The sequence below is a fragment of the Choristoneura fumiferana genome, chromosome 10 (assembly GCF_025370935.1).
Source record: "Choristoneura fumiferana chromosome 10, NRCan_CFum_1, whole genome shotgun sequence".
Lineage (NCBI taxonomy): Eukaryota > Metazoa > Arthropoda > Insecta > Lepidoptera > Tortricidae > Choristoneura > Choristoneura fumiferana.
Window position 1 is genome coordinate 1,481,340 of NC_133481.1, and position 20,940 is coordinate 1,502,279.

Genomic DNA, 20,940 nt, shown 5'->3' on the forward strand with positions numbered 1-20,940 from the left:
TTTATAATAAAAATCACAGTCGTTTAATGTTAATAAATACTGGTTATTAGGATAGACATAGAGATTTACCAAAACCTTTAGCGCTGTCGGAAAGGTAAGTTAAATCTAATTAAGTCTAGTTTATATTTAGGTATGAGTACATGCGAGTAGTTTCCTACGCCGCCAGTAAATTAAACTAATATCAAAAATCTTCCGCTGAAGATCATCATTTCATTTATTCAGCTTGATCAAAAACATAAAGTGACATTAAGTATTTAAATTCTTATTTGCACGAGTCCCGTTTTGCATTATAACGTCCTAGGTAAAATAATTCTAATATTTTAATATCAATAAATAGAAGAGAATATATTATATAATAATATAAGGTAATAAACAGTACTGATGAAGAATCTCTGACAAAATTATGTGAAATTGATGCTATGGTCAAGCATTTTTTTTTTACTTTAAAAACAGGTAGACTTTACTTTAAAAACTGCAAAAACAGGTACAGGTAGGTCGCGAGCGGTACCCATTTGTGATCGTTTTCTACAGAAACGGAAAAGTACAAGAACAAGTTGAACACTTGCCAATAATGTCATGTTTATTAAATTCTGGAACCATTAAAAATTCGAACACGGTGCTGTAAATCAATTCGAAATATTTCAGCAAATGTTTGAATAAGCTAAGCACACCTGTATTAGTGTTTCGGGGAAACGTTCATTGCTGAACTTTGGCCGTCCCCGAGGATCACCAATGGCTTTCCGCGAAACCATAATTTAAAAAAAAAACACTTGTGGTTGACAAATGCAACACGATGTATCAAGTCATATCAAATAAAACATGTAGGAAACCTTTGCAAGAGCGTCAGTTCAGTCAGGCTTGCTCAAACATTTACTGAAATAACACAAACTATTTAATTTCATGACACCGTGTACCTTTACCGGATGGCGGATAATACCTAATTGTCAGTTTACTTCAATTGCTATATAACGCAAGGCTATAAACAGCAATATCCTTTTTCCTGTTTTCCTTGGTTTATACAGGATGAAACGTTGAACTCGGTTAATAATGGACATTAATATAATGCCTTAATCCATTTGTTAAAAATAGTCTGAAAAATGTTGCTGTTTCCGTACATTGACTTAGTGATTTAAGTAATTTGAACCATGTATGGAAACCAGACTATTGTCCAGCAAACTGTGCATGAAACACTAATTTTGATTCACGTTCAATGTTTCACCCTGTATAGTAAAACTTGTTTCCACACGAGACGTTTTATTTTAAATCAAGCTAAATAATAATAGTGCAGTTTCGTAAAAGAGCAGTGGAGCAAGGACCTTCCGAATCGTCTTATCTTATTAGTTGAATTCCACCTCGCATCACAAGGAGAGCTAAGACCATTGAGTTGTGAAAGCAAGATAAATACGATATTTTCCGACAAGATACGATGACAAAACGTTATTCACTACAAACCGTAACCGCATTGATACGGGTATACACATTTAGCATCTAATTTTGACACCAGTAACTGAATTTAACACGATTTTCATACCGAACTAACTATAGACTCCTACCAAACAAAGTTCACAAAACATTCTCGAAAGCAACATACGAATTATTATTGGTGCTGTGAGGAACTTAAGATTAAGTCATGGGCCCGGCGTTTATAAAACCTTATCTAATTAACCCCTAGGAGTGTAAAATTAACTAATCTGAACTATTAAGCTAGATATTTCGAAACCTACCGAACGTTAACCTAGCCTACGCCAAGCGTCAGAACACGCGGGAACTGCTGCCGAATATAAAAAACGCCTTTTGCTCGGTTACTTTAACCTTTTAACTTTTCATTACAGAAAAAAAGAAACAGACAACATTACAGAAGTAGTAATTGGCTACTTTACATTAACTTTTTACTGTAGAAAAATACACACACACATCACGCCTGTATTCCCAAATGGAGTAGCAAAACCAAACCTAAAAATAGGTTGCTTTAACCTATTATGATAGAAAGACATAATAAATAAGAACCATTTAATAAATAAGACTAATAAGAGTAATGTAATTATTTTGAATTCAACAATTATCGTGCTACTTCTCCTGTTCGTGTTCAGAAGAAAATTGCTTATCCAGTCCTTAGATATTCACGAAGAGAATTTTTAACTGCTATGCAGTATGTTTACAAATATCTTTTTAGGTGTATCCTCAATGTTTAAAGCTAATCTCACTGTTGAAGAGAAATTATCGTACTTTTAGTACTACGTTCTTGTTTTTCATCGGGCTGGTACAGTTTCAGCCATAACTTATATAAAATTCTTAAGATTGAATTCCACTCTCGACTAGCTTAAAGAACGTATAAATTTTGCCTTTATTAGCAGTCTCATAAAGTATACTTATTACAAGCTTGTAAATATACATAGATCTCTGTAGCATTGCGGAATCTTTCCAACACTATAGTATAATCTTAATAGATATTGAATTTTTTTACATCATCTTTAAGATGCATAGTTGCATCTAAACAATCATCTTCACCGTGTAATTGATGATGACGATGTTCAAAACTAGCCAGCATTATATTCATATAATTAAGAGTTTGAAATATCACCATAACCAGTTGTGATGTATATCGAATAAGTTTACTTCATCGAAGGTTTCTAAAATAACCGAGCAGAAGAATTTGTTCACTGAATTAAGTAACTATTTTCGAGCTAAATGTACCTAACTAACTACGATCGATTTGAGAATTCACCATGAGTTGTAATACCGTCATAATAATAATATTGTCATTTATTATTTCTATCCATCACAAAATTATCTTTGCTAATGGTAAAAACTGGAACTAATAGCACTCCGTGATAAATACGCGATCAGCTTTGATAACTATGATATTTTAATCGATAGTAAGTTTGTAATCTTAACCAGTACTTGCTAACCTTTCTTTGTTGCAAACCATTTCTGAGAACGTCATTTGCGTGAGTGAGACTAACGAACTTAAGGGATTTTTTTCTTGAGTGTGAAAGAGAAACAATTTATAAAGCGGTCTTTATATGCTTTTAATAGAAGGCCACAAACCCATGGCGCTCTCTGTTCTTAAAACTATTGGAACATGCGTGACTTAACAATAATTTCAAAGGCTGAGTCGACAACTAGATAACTATCTACTAAACCTTTCATTAAACCTCATTCTAATTTAACTCTTACCTACGTTGATACGAAAATTTGGTGTTGACTGACATAAGATTATAAATTATACTTAATTGTTGATATTACGAAAGATCTTATTGAGAACCAATCACCGGTACAGAACGTTCGATTTTATATCTTAGTTACAAGCTTGCTGCTAAGTCAAATAGGCCGCAATCACATAATACAATCAGCAATTAAAGGAACCTAAACATTTCAACGTAACGATTGGAATTATATTACAAAACTAGCTGTGCCCGCGGCTTCGTCTGCGTGGACTTAGAATTATTTCAGCCATTTATTGTTTTGACTGCCTAGCAGTTTACAAAAGACACCTGCCATCAAAATTGACTTAACTCTCATAGCGTGATAAATGACCTCGCGACATGCTGCTACAATTAGATGTCAGCTGCTCTTACTTTGGAATTGTTTTTCTAAGAACCCATTTATCAAATTTTATTTTTTGTATAAGTTTTAAATCATTTCACGGACAATACCTATATGAGAAATACTATAATAGGTAACCCAGGTTTTCGCGAAATCAACGATTCTTTCAAAAGTGTTCGATAAAATTCTTTAGATTGACGTACCTACTTACTACTTTTTTATTTGTGAACCGATTCAAATAAAATAAACACTAAATGTTAATCCAAGGAAACGAAATATATTGGTGAAAACTGCATACTCCTAGGTTAAGCCGTTTCTGAGATTAGCGTTAGCAAACGCACAGACAAACAGAATTCTAAAAATTATTGTTTAGGGTTCTATTGCACCAATAAATACCCCCAGAAACAGTTTTACTCAAATAATTTCAATGTACAGACATAGACTTGTTACAGATTTATTATATTGTATAGATGTACATACTTTGCAATTCCAAATATCCACCCAACACAAACTGCATTTAAATGAAACATTTCGTAACATTAAAGCTTAAATTTGTGCCTACTGCATCATCTGCAACTTAAACCTTAGCACTAAGTACGAAACAAGCCGGATGAAGACGAAGAAAGCGCTGAGTGCTGCGACGTCCACCCAAAAATTTGCTTTGTCCATAGTCATTTCTTTCAAGAAAGACTCTGGTTTCCTAAAATGGCAATAGACTTCTGAGCAATGAAGTTTCTCTCTTCCATAGCCGTATATGGAGAGCATGGCTCCTTCGAAGCCGTATCTTACGTAGCTGAGGTAAGTGACCCACTGAAGGTAGCCAGGTATGGCCTTGAAGTTGACGAAGAAGCCAGAGAAGAGAACGACCGGGATGGTGGTTACAGGGCCGAGGTAGACGCCAGTTTCTATCTTCATGGCGGCCCCGATGAGGAGGCCTAGCGACTGTGCCACGAGAGCTGTGAGGATGTTGATGGTAGTGAACATGAGGATCCGATCTGTCTGCATCGGCTGGCCAGTCATAAAGTACACTATTATGACATATACACCGCTGAAGACTATCTGCGGAGAAATAAATTAGAAATATTAAAGAGGACGTCATTTGTCAATAGTTGGTTTGAATTTCATTTGTATTTTTTTACAATTGCCATCGAAGCTACAAAACCTGAGGCATATATGATATTACAAAGTTACTAAATTGTGTGAATAAAATACCTGGAAGGGTAGGTCCGCAAGCGTTTTTGCAAAGTAGAAAGCTTTTAATGAGTACCAATAATTTAAATGCTCTCTCACAAACACACTTATTTCCGTCGGGACTGAAACAAAAACAACAATTAACACCCATCCGACTCAATAAAGTACTTAACACAATTAATTAGTCTCAGTACATAAAAAGGCATATCTTTATTATTATAGGAACTGACAATTCCGCAAGTTACTCAGAAGCAAATATTGCTAAGGGTTTACTGGTGCAAAATTTGAATTGCTGTACACATGGCAATCATAAGTATTTCATGTCACATCATATTTAAACTTACATGTTAGGATTGTAGGCATCATCGCCGTGAACATTGTAAACATGACAGTGAAGAATATGCAGCCAGCGTTGCTCATGACCTTTGCGGCGTCAGAACCAATGTCATAATACAGGAAACCGATCAGCAGCCCAACGACCGTATGCGAACATAGCCTTAAATGCGTCAGCATCTGATCTCGGAGGATGCTTCGGAATGTACGCTTCAGCAAAATCCAGAACTGCTTGAAGCCTGATGTGGGGAATCCGGTCTTCACAGGTTTCTTGGTGAAGCTTTCGCTGGAGTCCAGGAGTGAGGTGGTGCAAGTGACGGGAGCGAGGTTAGTGGAGTTAGGGAGTGCGTTCTGTTTTTCTGGATTGGGTGCTGGTCCAGACATGTCTATTACTGTGCAAGTCGGCTTGTCTGGAAAAGAAAGCTAAGGTTAGGAAATTGTTGATGACGTACCTAATACGATTAGTTTTATGAATCAACGAATAAGACAGTACTACGATTACGGTGGTTAGAAAACCTGACTACGAAGCTTGAGGTCCCGGGTTCGAATCCCGGCCCGGGCAGATATTTGTATGAATAATACGAATGTTTGTTCTGGGATCTTGGATGTTTAATATGTATTTATCTATATAAGTATGTTTATCCAATGCCTAGGTGTTCATAGTACAAGCGTTGCTTAGTTTGGGTTGGGACTAGGTCAATTGGTGTCAAGTGTCCCATGATATTTATTGATTTTATTTTATTTATTTATATAGTTTCAAAATATTTCTAAATGCCACTAGATAGGAAAAGAACCTCGGTTTAGAATAAAGCTTTTTCTACTCGCGTACTGCTGACGATACCGCTATCGGCAATCCAATGAGGTGCATTGTGTGATCGCAACTTTGACATTTGATTGTGAAACGTTTCACAAGGTCCTTTTTTGCACTGCAAATGGCGGGATTTAAACAAAAAAAACTTCAACCATTCTATTTTATTTACTTAATTATTGTTAAATCGACTTTAAAGATTAATTAAAATATGTTTACATACACAATTATTGAATAATGAATACTTACACAACGGACAATAAATGAATTTTACAGTTATTAATAAATTTAAATATTTCAACATTATTTAATTTGGCTGTACCTATTCGAAAAAGTACCCGGGTCCATTCTAATAAGGTTGTAATTAGTGAAAAAAAAAAGTTTCAAAATAGCGGGATTTGTTTTGCTTTTTTGCACGGAGTTCTTGAAAATTAAAAGAAATAAAAGAGTTAATCACTATTTAAACGACTTTTTATCTGTGAAAATGTGTGACTTTGGTGAATTAAGTGATGCAGAAATTATGACGCCGCCAGAAATAAAACAGCCGGCAATGGAAGTGAGCAGTACTTTGCTACCTTTAAAATCGAAAAATTCATTTATTGTCCGTTATTTAGGTATTCATTATTTATTAATTGTTTATGTTTGAGCTCGTAGAAGAAGTAAGGTATGCAACTATTCATAATCAGCCATTGAGACACTCATACGTATCTATTATAACATTCGGCTTCGCCTCATGTCATAAACTCGCACTCGTGTCTCAATGGCCCTTATTATGATACAGTTGCATAAATAACTATTGTTTAGTAGTGCTTAAATGCATGGAACTGTAAGGCTGCGTTCCCACCAGAGATGAGCGAGGATATGTTGTGAGAAACGTGTTTTTCATGAACCAATAGGAACGCTTTATCGCTCCGCTCAGCTGTTTCCACTAGAGCTCTGCGGTGCGAGGTTTTTTTTTTCATCAAATGACAATATTAATATCTGAATTTTAAAAATCTATTTTCCCAGCTTTTATTTTAGATATTCTAAAAGGAATCCTATTATTCTAACTATAATCTTAGGTGATCACTCTGATCACTTAAATAAAGACAAATTCCATATCGTATAAAAAATAACAATGTTTTAACACAATCAATAAAACTTGTATCAAATAACTTCCTTTGTGCCGGGCACGGATATTTTAAGATATCACTTGGGTATAAAAATAACCGAGCCAATATGGTGTTTGACCTTTGACTTTTAGGCTGTTAGACCACTCGTTTAGATAAATATGTAGCACCCATACAGGAAGCCATTATACGACTACAAACTTAAATAAACTGTCCCGATAACAGTCAGTGCTGACGTAAACATTATGACAATAAACCAGTTCCATCAGATTTGTGGATAAAAGATATAAGTAGTACTGGGGACCTAAATGTTTAATTTTTATTTCGGCAAAAAACGGTACAATATAGAAAAAAAACTTAAGAAAATAAGACTTAAACGAAACATAGACCAGCAAATATGCCACTATTAAATTATACAGTAGAGTAACACGTACAAAGAATATAAATGACCTATTAAACAATAATTTAGTTGAACAAAACGAAACTAATGTTTTAACAGGGCAGCTTTAAACCTGTTAAGAGAAAGGTTGAATATATCTAATTCCGAAAATTAAGTATTGTAGGTTTTACAAGCTCTACGTATAAAAGCATTGGAAGCATATCTTCTACGAGTGAACGGGACATGAAACAACTCTATAGTCATACATGACTTATGATGCTTTGAGGGAACATGTCAAAAAATTAAAACGGTCTCCTCATGAGGCCATATAAAAGATCGAATCCAAAGCGTACCCATTTAAATTTGTTAAACATTGGAACTATTTAAATGTAGAGCATGACAGTACATTGTAGACTGTATATCCTCGATGATACTGCAATGCCGCGTACGTAACCAACAATGTCTGATGCCGCGTACGCGTATCTAACTAGAGGCAAAAATTTACAGGAGAGCGTTAAAATTAAATAATGAATACCATGGGGCACTTGACACCAATTGACCTAGTCGCAAACTAAGCGAGCATGCAAAAATATCAGACACGTCCTTCCGGCTCTACAAATAGAGTCGTATCTGTTATTTATGATGATAATGATAAGCCGTTTATTTCGGACAGAATCCATATAAATAAATGGTCGTAGTAGGTATATGATAGTAGGTAAACTTGTCGATCAATCGTGTAGGTTTAGTTAGGTTAGTGTGCACCACGGAAGAATAAAATCAAGAACAAAAAATTGTTTTTATTCTTCCGTTGTGTGCACTAATTGGGTTCCCAAACTATGCATTGCGACACTGTCTTAGCGCAGTACACATGGCTCGCCCTACATCTACATACGTGTCTAGAGCTAAACGCAGGTATTTTTTTTACAAAAACGTCGCAAAAAATACGTATAAAAAATGCCAGTAAAAACATGTTTAAAATTCTTGGTTAGTCACTAGGCGATAAAGCCTAACTTCCTGTCGACAAATAAAATGGTAGTCCTCATGGAAAGACCTTTTAGCAGAATTATGGTGCCTCCTTTAGATACTATCAATGATGATGTATGTTATGTATAGCTAAGTTTAGTTAAAACTTTGGATCTTAGTGTCAGAAAAACGGTCCAGCAAGGTGACAGACTTGTGGCTCAGCGAGTTTTTTCGCTCGTGTGTTGGACCAAAGAGTGCGAAATAAAGTGACAACTTACACACACACGTACGCGAACTAATTAATTTCTTACTGGTACTTTAAACCCCGCCGTCGAATAAAGGGTCTGTTGGCTTCGTGTCGGAACCATTTCTATCCCTCAAACGGCAAAGGGCGGCCGTAAAATGTACTCACCCAGACCAATTTCGAGCGACTTGACGTTGTTCTTAGCCTGGTTGTTGAAGTTAGAGTTCTGTGGGGCGGTAGAGGGTTGCACGCGGCCACAGTTGCCCTTGTTGACAGCCATCACCAGTTTGTGGACCCAGTCTCCGTGCTCGCCCGTCGCTACCTCCATCACTGGAATATGGAGTTGACCTTAAGCATTGTTGGTTAAGCGTGATAATCTGCTGGGATGTCCTTGATGTGTTCCTTTACGTCTGGCCAGTCATCGTTCTAAGTATATAGGGACAAGTGAAGAATATGGGAGAGGCCTTTGCTCAATAGGTAAAGAGAGAATGAGACAACAGTCCAGGCAGGGTAATAAATATTGATAAAAAAGAATCTGCTTTGAGCAAAACCTTCGACGATTCTTTTTTTGAGACTTTTGTCTTACGATAAGCAAATACATCATTTTGCGTGTGTGTGAGTGTGTTCTTTTGTGTTTCTCTATCACGCTAAAACGTCAGGATGGATTTGGATGAAATTTGGTGCGTAATTTAATCTCTGGAATAAAACAAAGACTTCTTTTTATTCGGATGTCCCCGCAGGATCGGCAAGTACCTATACTTGTAAAATCCCAAAAACTTAACCATTAAAGTTTAGACATGAAATTTTACATTTGTGCCCTATATACTATACGAAGACCAAGAAATTTGAAGGGTTCCCGTGGAAAATTAAGTAATATGTAAATACGCAAATTTCAGTTCAACTGCCAGACTTCACACATGTGAAGCCGCGGGAATAAGTTAGTATCAAATAGAGAAGAACATTCTGGGACTTATTGTTGTGAAGGAAAATGTAATAAAATAAGTAGCATCCGAGTAAGGCTCGACATTACAAGGCCTCTTGTGTTTGGCACGGTGTAGGTACATTTGGCCACCTTGTGACGTGACTAGCGACCGGTACAAAGTCCAATGGAAACTTTGACTTGAATTAATTATTCCTTGACTGCTAATTATCTACGCTATGTCATTGTCGCATGCTCAGCACACAATGTTTTGATATAAAAATAATAAAATTATGTAAGTGCATAACCATAATTTTTAAATATTTTATATGTGAAGATGACCTCACTGTTCAATGAATGCATGCATGTTATATAAATAATCTGACAAAATAGCAGATACCGTATCGGGTTAAAGTGAAAACAATCGAACAATTGCAAGTTAAACAATGGAACAATAAAATTAACATTATTTTTATTACAAACATCACAACGTCGAAACGGTTGTGGCCAAAAAAAGAGCTATTTAAGATGATCGAAATTTACTCACCATAATCGGCAGGGTTGTGGTAGCTGGGGCAGCTAAGGCCCAAGTTGGAGAGGAAAGGCACCAGGTCCTTGACCTTGCCCTGGTATATACACTGTCCCTCAGCAAGTGTGTAGAGGAAGTCGAACATCTCGAAAAGCCGAGCGGACGGCTGATGGATCGTGCAAATGATGGTCCTTCCACCTCTTGCCAACGACTTAAGCAGCGATATGCATTGGAAACATGACGAACTATCCAATCCCGACGTAGGCTCATCAAAGAACATCACTGGGGGATTGTTAACTAACTCTAACGCTATTGACAGTCGCTTTCGCTGACCACCAGAAAGATTAATTGTCCTCGTGTCACTTGCATCAACAAGGCCTAATGTTTCTATAATCTCGTTGATCACTATCTTCTTCGCTTGTTCTGTCATATCCTTTCCTAACTTCAAGTTCGCGGACACATGCATTGCTTCTTTGACCGTCAAATGTGGAAGCAGGCAGTCATCCTGCATGATATAACATGACAGCTTTCGGAACCGCCTCAGGTTCCTCTCCTTGCCGTTGATGAGCACTGACCCGCTGACATTCGAAGTTCTGAAATCGGAGACAGTTTTTTTATAGTAGTAATGTTTTAAATATTCTGGACACATTCCAAGACCGATTTGGATAGCATGCCACGTTTATTTAGACGAAGGGTTCAAAAATAGTGCCTAGCAATGGTAAATAACTGGTTCGTTTCGTCCCATTTACCACCTATTTTATCACCTATTCGCAATGAAAACTGAACAGCGAATAATATTTCTCGTAACTTGATGTTTTATAAACAATCACTTATTGTTTTTTTGAATGCTCAGTTCGTTGTAATATTAAGAGTTTTTTACTACTTTAGTTAGTCTGATAAGAAAAAAGTGCCTAATTTATGAGTTATGACGTCCACTTAGACCTCGTGTCTGTAGTGTCCCATCGGCTTCCTCTTCCGGTCAGACCAACGGGCCAAGACAGTCTGATAAGGCTTGCATATTTGCTCTAGCAAAATATTTTAATTTCGTTATTATCAGGTACGTAAATTATAATGTCAACAGTCTTATTATCATGAAGTGTATTGTTACCGTAAACATTCGACGAGGCAAACAAATTCTCTCGTTTTAAACTAGATTAAAAACTTTTAGTGCTACTTACTTGTATCCCGCTAATATGTTCATGAGCGTGCTCTTCCCAGCGCCCGAGGGTCCCATGATGGCCGTAAGCTCTCCGGACCTGAAGGTGCCATTGATGCATTTGAGGAGTGCCTTGTACCCTCGCTTCCGGCCCTCGCTGACGGAGTAGGAGAGGTCTGAGAACTCAATGTCGACCGGCGGCCGCTTGGGCAGGTGTGTGAGGGACGCCATTGGCTTTTTTTGATCGCCGTAGCCGTTCGGGATCTTGCGGACTAAGCCGGTTATAGCGGCCGTGCCGGCGCCGCCATTGCAGAGGTTGATTTGTGAGCCTCTGGAAAGAAAACACAAATGATTATTTAGATATTTTCTACTGTTTGAGGTTAATCGCTGTCAAAACGTTCCAACTAAATATTAACCTCCTGAAAACACGTTTTCGACTTTTTCTACAACGTAGTGATAAAATTTTTATAAAGGTCGACGTGAATAGCGCCGTGGCTATTGACAACTGTTTTATTACACGGAACTAACGTCATCGGTAGCCCATAGTACTTACCGCTATTTGTCTATAATATAAACGAAGTTGAGCCTTCCATCAATCGCGTGTGTGTGAACAAAAATACAGTGTACACGTGCGCTAGTGTGCCCTTGACACAGCTCCCAGACGGAGAGATCGTTGTTTCGGTGCGAGTGTACTGGCCACACGCAAAAGTTTTTTTTTTTTTTGCTGAATGGCTTCCATATCTTTTAGTTGCATAAACAGCGCCATTGTCGAGTTTTTCTCGTGATTTTTATTACATTTTGCGTTTAATTGTGATCGACGTTTATTTATTGGTAATATGTCTGTAACCCGTTTACCATCCCTATGTTTAGCCATTAATCTGTATTTTACGAGTACGTCTGTGTTTACTTAAGGCTATGTGTCCAATTTTTACTTGTGCGTGATTTTACACAATAATAAAGCAAAACAATTAAGCTACTGCGTAGTAAGAAGGCTTTCTTAATTATCACCACAATTCTACTTTATCTGATATGATATGCTGTTCCTATTTGTGTAGGTCCTAGCCAAAAAATAATTGACTACATTATGTAATATTTGATAATTACTAATAAAGTTCGCAGATATTGAATGTCATTCATATTTATTTAATCAGATATTATGCCATTTTATACTTAACCATCAGTGTAAAACTTATATAAAACATTGAAATAGTTTTTTTTTCGTGATATTTTTTATAAAATTTGCGAATTTTCGAAATTAATTCGCGGGCGGCCATGACACTTAACGGTATTTTGAGATAGATCCGGGAGCCGGTGTTTCGGTACTTCGCGTGACGCCGGGAGCCGGTCGCTTGACACCCGACCGGAAGGTAACTTAGAAACTCCGTTTCCTAAATAGGTAGACCTGTGTTTTAGGATAAACGGTGGTCCTCCCCTACCTAATTGCTATGCTGTTCAAATTGATTGCATGCTTAAAGAAAATATAGCAAAATAAAACAATAATAAAAATAAAATTAGTAACTATTCTTATAAATTAGTTTTTGTGCCATAATTTGTATGTATGTAAACTCTTTATTGTACAAAAGAAAAGAAACAAAATACAATTTACAAACTTTGAGATATTTGTACAAAGGCGGACTTATATCCCTTTAAGGGATCTCTACCAGTCAACCTTTGAGAGGATGAAAGGAGCAATCAGTATTTTTTTAAAACGTAGAGGTGTTTTATAGTATGAAATGCTTCCTATGCTTAGTGAAAGGGAACGACCACTGGCAGAGAGCCAAGCTCTTGTTATCAGGGCAAGGGATGCACATATATTGTCAATTTATGAATACACGAATTACATAATACATTAGGTATCTGGGCCAATCAACTATTTTACCGACACTTTGGGCGTCTCCTGCGTTACCAAAATTGTCTCTGGCGTTACCAAAAAATCGTACTTCCAACAAGATATTTCACGGTTTAATAGCTTTAACTTACGTAGGATGGCATGTATTCATGTACACCATCTATTAAATTACAGAAAAAACATGTTTACATACAAAAATCTGCAATTGTTTGAAAAATGTCGCGGACAGATTAGTGTCGGTAAAAAAGTTGGTTGGGCATGCAGAACTGGTCCCGGTTAAAGATTTCTGATACCCGGTTCTGAGATGTATATAGAACCTTCAAGGAACCGGGTATACCCGGGTATTTCAGAACCGGGTAGAACCGGTTGCATGCCCTAATTATATGCAACTTCAATTTTAATTTGCTTGAATTACCGTCCGAGGTAAGGACTCCTTCGCCCAGAGGTCGTTCTTCAAACTTTTTGTGTTTATTTTCTCAGAAAACGGGGGGACCGCGAAGCAGATAAATTATATCTATATATTAAATTGGCTTCTCTTAACTCAGTTAGCTCACAAAAATCACAAAATTTTTAAAACGTCCAGAAAATACAAATCGATGTGAACTTTACAAGTAGGTATAATAACATATTCAATTCACAGGGCATACGCAGATCTTATGATAACATAACAGAGAATTAAAAAAAATTATGTGGTCATAATTGTCTGCTCTGAAAAATTATTACATCGACCTTCAGGTCAATTTACGTACTAATAGGCTTATAAGCAATGTCGCTTTACAAATTGCTAGAAGGATCGGAGCTCGATTCCATTAGCGTAATAACCTACTTTTATTAATACTAGGTTCTATAAATTAATTAAAAAGTTACTTAGTTCGGGCCTACTTAATTAAGTCATACAGTAATAATTGTTAAGTGCACGGAGTGGAAGTGATCTGAAGCATTTAAATAATTCAGAAACATAACACGATTTATCTCAAAATTTGATAAAATCAAAATGGAGTTGAGGATAGTATTTATAGCCCAAAAGGAATCAGCTCATCCTTGATTTCCAGAACTATGATTTTAAAGTCATCTTCAATTAAGTATGTAAATGAAAACCAGTATAGGTCAGAGGGGCTACTCAAAAATTCTAAATTCAGGGTTCGTGTCGTACCGTCTCTTTTCCTGTCCTACTGCAAGCGAATCGGCACGATACGAAATTGGAATTATGAACTCCGTAGGCCAGGGTAGCTACTCCGAAATTCTAAAATCGCAGTTCGTATCGTACTGTCTCGTTAGGTACTATTATTATGAACGAGACGGCACAATACGAAGTTTAATTTTGAACTTCCTAGTAAATAATAATGCCAGTTCACACTGAGGAGCGACGCTGCATATTCCATTGAAATAATGCGTTGAAGAATGAGATGATTACTTGTTTTATGAATTGCCGCTTTGATGAATAAACCTAAACGAAATAAATTATAATCTTTGAACATTAAATTGAAGCCAATTTTAAGATCTTAAGTAAGATGAGTAAACTAAATATAAAGTTTCGAAATATACAGCTTAGAATTACATTGACACCAAAAAGTTAACATGGTTACAGCAGGTTTCAGAAAAATTTAAGATAGAACAAAATAGAAATGCCCTGAATTGAATAAATGACTGAGGTAACAAATAGAAAATACGTAAAATGCGTTAATAAATTAATAAATTATTCATTTCTGAATAACTTTTTTACCGAGTCCGCGACATTTTTCAAACAAGAAATAAACATGAATTAATAGATGGTGCACATGAATACATGCCATCCTAAATAAGTTAAACCTATTAAACCGTGAGATATTAAGTACGATTTTTTGGTAACGCCAGAGACAATTTCGCAGGAGACGCCCAAAGTGTCGGTTAAATAGTTGAACAAAATATTTAATTTATTTATTTGTTATTAAATGTTAAGTTATGTCGAAAATCAAGCCCAAAAACTTAGTAAATAGCACTAAGGCAGGGTAACCACCAGGCTGCAAGACTAGCAAGATGATTAAGATTGGTTTTTACTATTTTTGTATTTGTTATTTTTAGTTTCTCCAACAGTAAATTTTATTACTTTCTCGCTATCGTCTAGAAACTTTAACAGGGTACGTGAGCCATAAGTTTGAGAAACCCTGCACTAAGGAATGAACTCTCTTAACAGGACGGCTGCGTCCTCGTTAATTCATCGTCAAAGTTACAGTTGAGGCTAGCTGGGATATTGGATGACCTAAAAGCCCTTAGGAACTTAAGCCTTCAAGGCTTTGAATACTCAAGATAAAGACCAGAACCTATTTAAATTGCCCGACCACCGGCCATGACTTCGCGACGCGACTGGTGGTGCGACGAGCGACTCTCTTATATCTTGTAAAAAGCGAACGATAATTACAATTCCTTTTTTATGTTCGTAATCCCACCTAAAATAGGGCCCTGTCTGACAATCAGCGCCTGACCTCGCGCCCATCACATGCTGAGACCAGGACACTATTTCCTTAGGTACTATATTGGTAGTGTTAATTTAAATATGTAAGTATTCTTATTTGTAATTTACTCACATTTTGACACTATTTCCTTAGGTATATTGGTACTGTTGATTTTAATAAGTAAGTAAATATTCTTGGTTGTAATTTACTCACATTTTTCTTGCTTATTCTGTTTTTTTTTTAAATTCAGGAATATTTATTTAACTTTAGTTTTTAGTTTTTTATCTACATATCTCATTTGATAAGATGTAACCAAAGTGGTAGAAGCCGTAGTGGCCTAGTGGTTTGACCTATCGCCTCTCAAGCGGAGGGACGTGGGTTCAAACCCCGGCTCGCACCTCTGAGTTTTTTCGAAATTCATGTGCGGAGTTACATTTGAAATTTACCACGAGCTTTGCGTGAAGGAAAATCGTGAGGAAACCTGCACATACCTGCGAAGCAATTCAATGGTGTGTGTGAGTTCCCAATCCGCACTGGGCCCGCGTGGGAACTATGGCCCAAGCCCTCTTGTTCTGAGAGGAGGCCTGTGCCCAGCAGTGGAACGTATATAGGCTGGGATGATGAACCAAAGTGGTCCCTGGTAAAAATGGTTACAGTAACCATCCCTGGTAACCGCTGCAGGGGTAGCAAGTATTCGCGGCCAAACCACAAACTAGGGTTTTGGGAGACTGAAGCACTAGTTTTGCTGGCAACCAACGTTTAGAATTAGGGCCTGTTTCAAAACCCTCCGATGATTTTCAGATATTTTAAGTGACGGATACCTATATTAATCTCTAGTGTCGTCTCTGGTGTGTCGTCAGTGTTTAACAGGGAATTGGTGGTTAAGGTAAACTTTTCAAGGTACAGTTTATTGTCCAGTTACGGGTATAAAATACTACTAATATTATAAACGTGAATGTTTGTGTGTATGTGTTTGTTACTCTTTCCTGCGAAAAATAAATTTCCATTTAAATTTTACCCATCAACCGAACAACCAAAAAATAAAGTCCCGTTTGCACAGTACGAGAAACATCGTACGAGGTTTACTACGTTGCAGCGCCAGCGATCGATCATCGACGGCTGCAATTTGTACCGATAAACTTAAATGAGACTTAATGGGTAAGTTAGTGTCAATTTTGATTAGTTTAATTACTCAAAAACAACAAGTAAACTGTGTCGCCGTGGCAGGTATTTAATCTTGTTTTTAACCGTAACCATATTTCATTGAAGGTTATTACAATACGATAAATCCATAATTTTAAACACCTGGTATTAAATTCATCCAAAATATCGTTAACGCTTTCTAGAACGACTCACAAAAATAATCGAACAATGGGTAACCAAGCAACGACACAACAATGGAACCTAAAGACCGACTGAACTACTCGTAGAGCCACGTAAGCAAGTCGACCGTTCTAAATCGCATCACGCTTGTACGTACAGTCACCAGCATTAATATCTGCCACGGCGGAGCGTGCAAAAAATATCTGACACGTAGAAATAGAGTCGTATCAGATATTTATGCACGCTTGTTTTGTCAGATATTGGTGCTGGTGACTGTACGAACACGTGAAATATAAATAAGTGTGCTGTGAGTATGAGTCTACAAGATGTTTTAAAAAACGAAATAGTATATCATGGAATGGTTGGGTTAGTTTGATAGAACACGCTTGCTGTCTTTCAAGATTGTTTTATATTGTCGATCACAAAATGTTTCAAAACATTGGTATGGATGTTAAAAGTGCACCTCGTCAAATTTTTATTAATAATTATTGTGTTAGTTTCAAAAGCTTTATATAATTTATTAATTTTCTTGTTTTAATTCAACGATGACAAGGATATTTTATACTCATTTAATATAATTTATTGAAGCACGATTGTTTTTAAAAAAATTGCATGTCGAGCTGTCAGCTGAATACTGTGACTGTAATTTAATTACTTAAGATCTTGTAAACGCTTTGTAAATGTATTCTAGCAAATAAAGATTTACTTACTTACTTACTTTACTTACTTAAAAATTCCGATGAACATGCTACAATATTCTGGATTAATTAAAAAAATATCTAAATATCTTTTGTGATGCGTGTGAAGAAATAACTATGACAGCGTTTTCAACTAAACTGCCTCTACGTATAATCGAGCATTCATTGGCAGTTCAAAGTGTAACCGAATGTCTATTGTGGATTCTAGTGGACGAAAGGAACATTAATCAACAGCTATGTTTTTTATCGTAACACTGAATTTCAGAAAATACATAGGTAGTCTTACGAAAATATTATGAGTAATTAATGACAGTCCTGTCGTGCTGAACTTTTGCAAGAGGTTCTGTTTATAAAGGAAGATTTACCAGCAAAAATTATATTGTACGTTCTTTAGATCAAATTCTCAAATAGTAGTTAGTACAAGTATTTCTTTCAAATTGGTACTGCAGTGGTTATTAAATTAAAAAGGACACCCCTTGTACCCGTTCACTGTTTAAAATGTAAAAGTATAAATTAAATAAAACTAGGTTGCCAGTTCTAAAGCGAACAAGCACAAAAGAGTTTACAATAGTACTTACTATCTTTTTACCTATCGCGTGCAAAAACTAGTATTTAGTTTTAATTTAACTTAGAATATTTTATACATCCTAACTCGTGTTTTAAGAAACGAGTAACCAGTCACTTTCAAAGGAGAAAAACACTTCAATAGGTATGCACGATAAACTAAGTAGTACGTTTCTTGTTCCGCTTGGCTGTGTTCTTTTGTTGCTTTGCAAGTGTGAGTCAGAGGCCTGGTGGATACAAGCATACAAATATGTTTAAACAGGTATTCAAGCGGCTGTTTTGACTACTAAAGTTCTTGCTAAAACCAAGGCTTTTTGTCTACATAATTAAATCGAAAACAATTGTTTCCCTTTTCTGACATCGTGTACCTACCTGACAAGCATGATCGCTTGAAATGAAACACTGTGCAATTAACCTTATTCTATGAATAATGAGAGAACGATCAGTATGATGAAATATCAAACAATATAAAAACATAAGTAATTAACCAGGCGTTGCTTGTGATGATCCACCAAGAAGGGAGGGGGGCAACTGTAGGTACCTATGATTATAGTTAATACCGTGTGTTCAGATGCTGACTCTATTTCAAAATCCTATTAATATTAAAAATGCGAAAGTTTGTGATGAAGGATGACAAGGATATAATACCTACACGGATTTGGTACTTTTTATTCCGAGCCTTCCACGGAATCGGGATGAAAGAGAGTGAAATCCTAAAATCTCACCTTCTAAGTCTAGCGACGTGGAACGACAGGTTCCCGTTATAATTATAACGTAAATGGACAGTTGGACACCACTATGTATCGGGTTTCTAGTATTCATTATTAAGGTACAGTTTTTACAAGACGGGTGTTACAAATAAAACCAATATTGTAAAACTCCGGGCTTTAAGCAAAATAGAAGGCGAGATCACGCAAGTTTTCATGGGAATTCAGTAATATGCAGAAAGGAATTGCCATATAAAAATCGTAATAATAAACTAGCAAACAGTTACAAAAAAAATGAAGAAAGTAAAAGAGGAAAAGAAAGAAAGTAGGGCTGAAGCTGATGCTACCTCAGTTAAAATAATGTAACTCACTTTAGTACAAGTAAACTTGGCAAACTAGTGCAAACTGAATTCAAAGAGAAGCAGTAAGCCGCAGGTTAAAGTACATTGCACTTGTAAATAAATGAATTATGAGCCAGCAATGGAAGTTGTTAATTGAGATGGTTAGTTAACACAGTTATTAGTAGTTTGCACCTGCTAATTACGGTTTGTGTTCTATTTGGAAACATGATTTAACAGTAGGGTTCTACATTTTCCTTAAGTTTGCTTTCCTTTGTTTAAAAATATGTCATACGACAACTGACACCAATTGTCCTAGTACCGTCACCAGCATTAATATCTGCCACAGCGAAGCGTGCAAAAATATCTGACACGTCCTTCCAGCCTTAGAAATAGCGTCGTGTCAGATATTTATACACGCTTGTTGTATCAGATATTGGTGCTGGTGACTGTACCAAATGAATTAAAGCTTGTTACTATGGGTACTAGGTAAGAAATAAACATAAGTTATATATGTCGGCGGCCGATCGTAAAATCCGCCAGATCACGAAATTCCTAGGCATATCGTGAAATGCCGCCATTTCATGAATTGGCTAAGGGACATCCGCCATATCGTTCAAAACTCACCGTTTAGCGATTTGCCTAGTGACGTTTAGGCAGATCATGAAATTCCTAGGCATATCATGAAGCGCCGCCATTTCATGATTTGGCCAGTTTAGGCAGATCATGAAATTCCTAGGCATATCATGAAACACCGCCATATCGGTTCTGGCACTTCGCCGGCCGCTGCCGCGGCACGCTCGCTTCGCTCGCTCGGCTCGTGCGTCGTGATCACAATTAATACTAACCACTCCTCGCATCGCTCGTCGTACCTAAATTTTTCTATATAAATTAATAACAACTAGTGAATACTTTATTTATCAACAAAATACTAACCTCTAAAATACGGGCAGACGTCCATGGTTTTTTCATATTGTGCACAGAATCCGTTTGATTCACATAAAAAGAACGGAGCTGATGTTCAAATGCTTCTTTTGCACTTCTATTTTGAATTCAATCACTAGTTTCGGTTTAAGGATCATTTTGTTGCGACGCCGACATTTTTCACGCGCTAAACAAACACGACCGGTCAGCTGGTCACGGCCGCCATTGCATACACAGCGCCACCAGTGGCCAAAAAAGAAACTATTTTACGATGTGCCCGGTATAGAGCTAGGAATATCGTCGAATGCGTTGCTCTAATCGATCTGCCGTATTATTTCTCAGGCACATCGTGATATGCCTGGCCAACGTTTAGGCATATCATGAAATGGCGGCGTTTCACGATATGCCTAGGAATTTCGTGATCTGGCGGATTTTACGATCGGCCGCCGACATATAGATAACTATGTACTTAAATACATTTTAAACGTTCAAAACTCAAGTACAAGAAGTGAGAGTGGGTGGAAGAGATCGCTCTGAAGCGATAAGGCCGCCTATTGCTTACCTTAGAAAATCTCTATGTATATACTTGTGTTCTCTGTACTGTTTACTGTATTGGTGTGCAATAAAGAGTTATTGTATTGTATTGTATTGTACAAACATTCGCATTTCTCATACTAAATACATAATATAACTACCCCTCGAGGATCGCACCTGGGACTTCAAGCTTCACAGTCAGATTCTCTAATCCCTTAGTTATCGAGTCGTCAATAGAAAACGTATTTCACAAACATATCCTTACACATTATTGCGTGACGAAGATTACTCTAACTTCGCAAGTCCAGCCAGATGCACTTAGTTTCTTCAAATCTTAATTAAGCCTATTATACGAGTAGGTAGGAAGTTCTCAAGTACATTTGCACCTAGTTTC

General features: G+C 36.8%; 1 protein-coding gene across 3 annotated transcripts in view; it reads right to left on the reverse strand.

The window, feature by feature from the left end:
• The window catches only part of LOC141431818 (ATP-binding cassette sub-family G member 4-like), a 46,778-nt gene continuing 25,838 nt past the window's right edge, over positions 1-20,940 (reverse strand). For 2 of the 3 annotated variants that reach the window (XM_074093009.1, XM_074093008.1), the window contains exons 3-8: positions 11,200-11,508; positions 10,040-10,614; positions 8,742-8,903; positions 5,082-5,480; positions 4,759-4,859; positions 1-4,605 (exon numbers count right to left, since the gene is read on the reverse strand). In XM_074093009.1, coding sequence (XP_073949110.1) covers positions 4,105-4,605; positions 4,759-4,859; positions 5,082-5,480; positions 8,742-8,903; positions 10,040-10,614; positions 11,200-11,508 — 2,047 coding nt within the window. In that variant the 3' untranslated portion in view covers positions 1-4,104. Of the gene's footprint in view, positions 4,606-4,758; positions 4,860-5,081; positions 5,481-8,741; positions 8,904-10,039; positions 10,615-11,199; positions 11,509-11,593; positions 11,675-20,940 lie in introns of those variants that run through there. The other variant, XM_074093011.1, reaches the window with a different exon arrangement.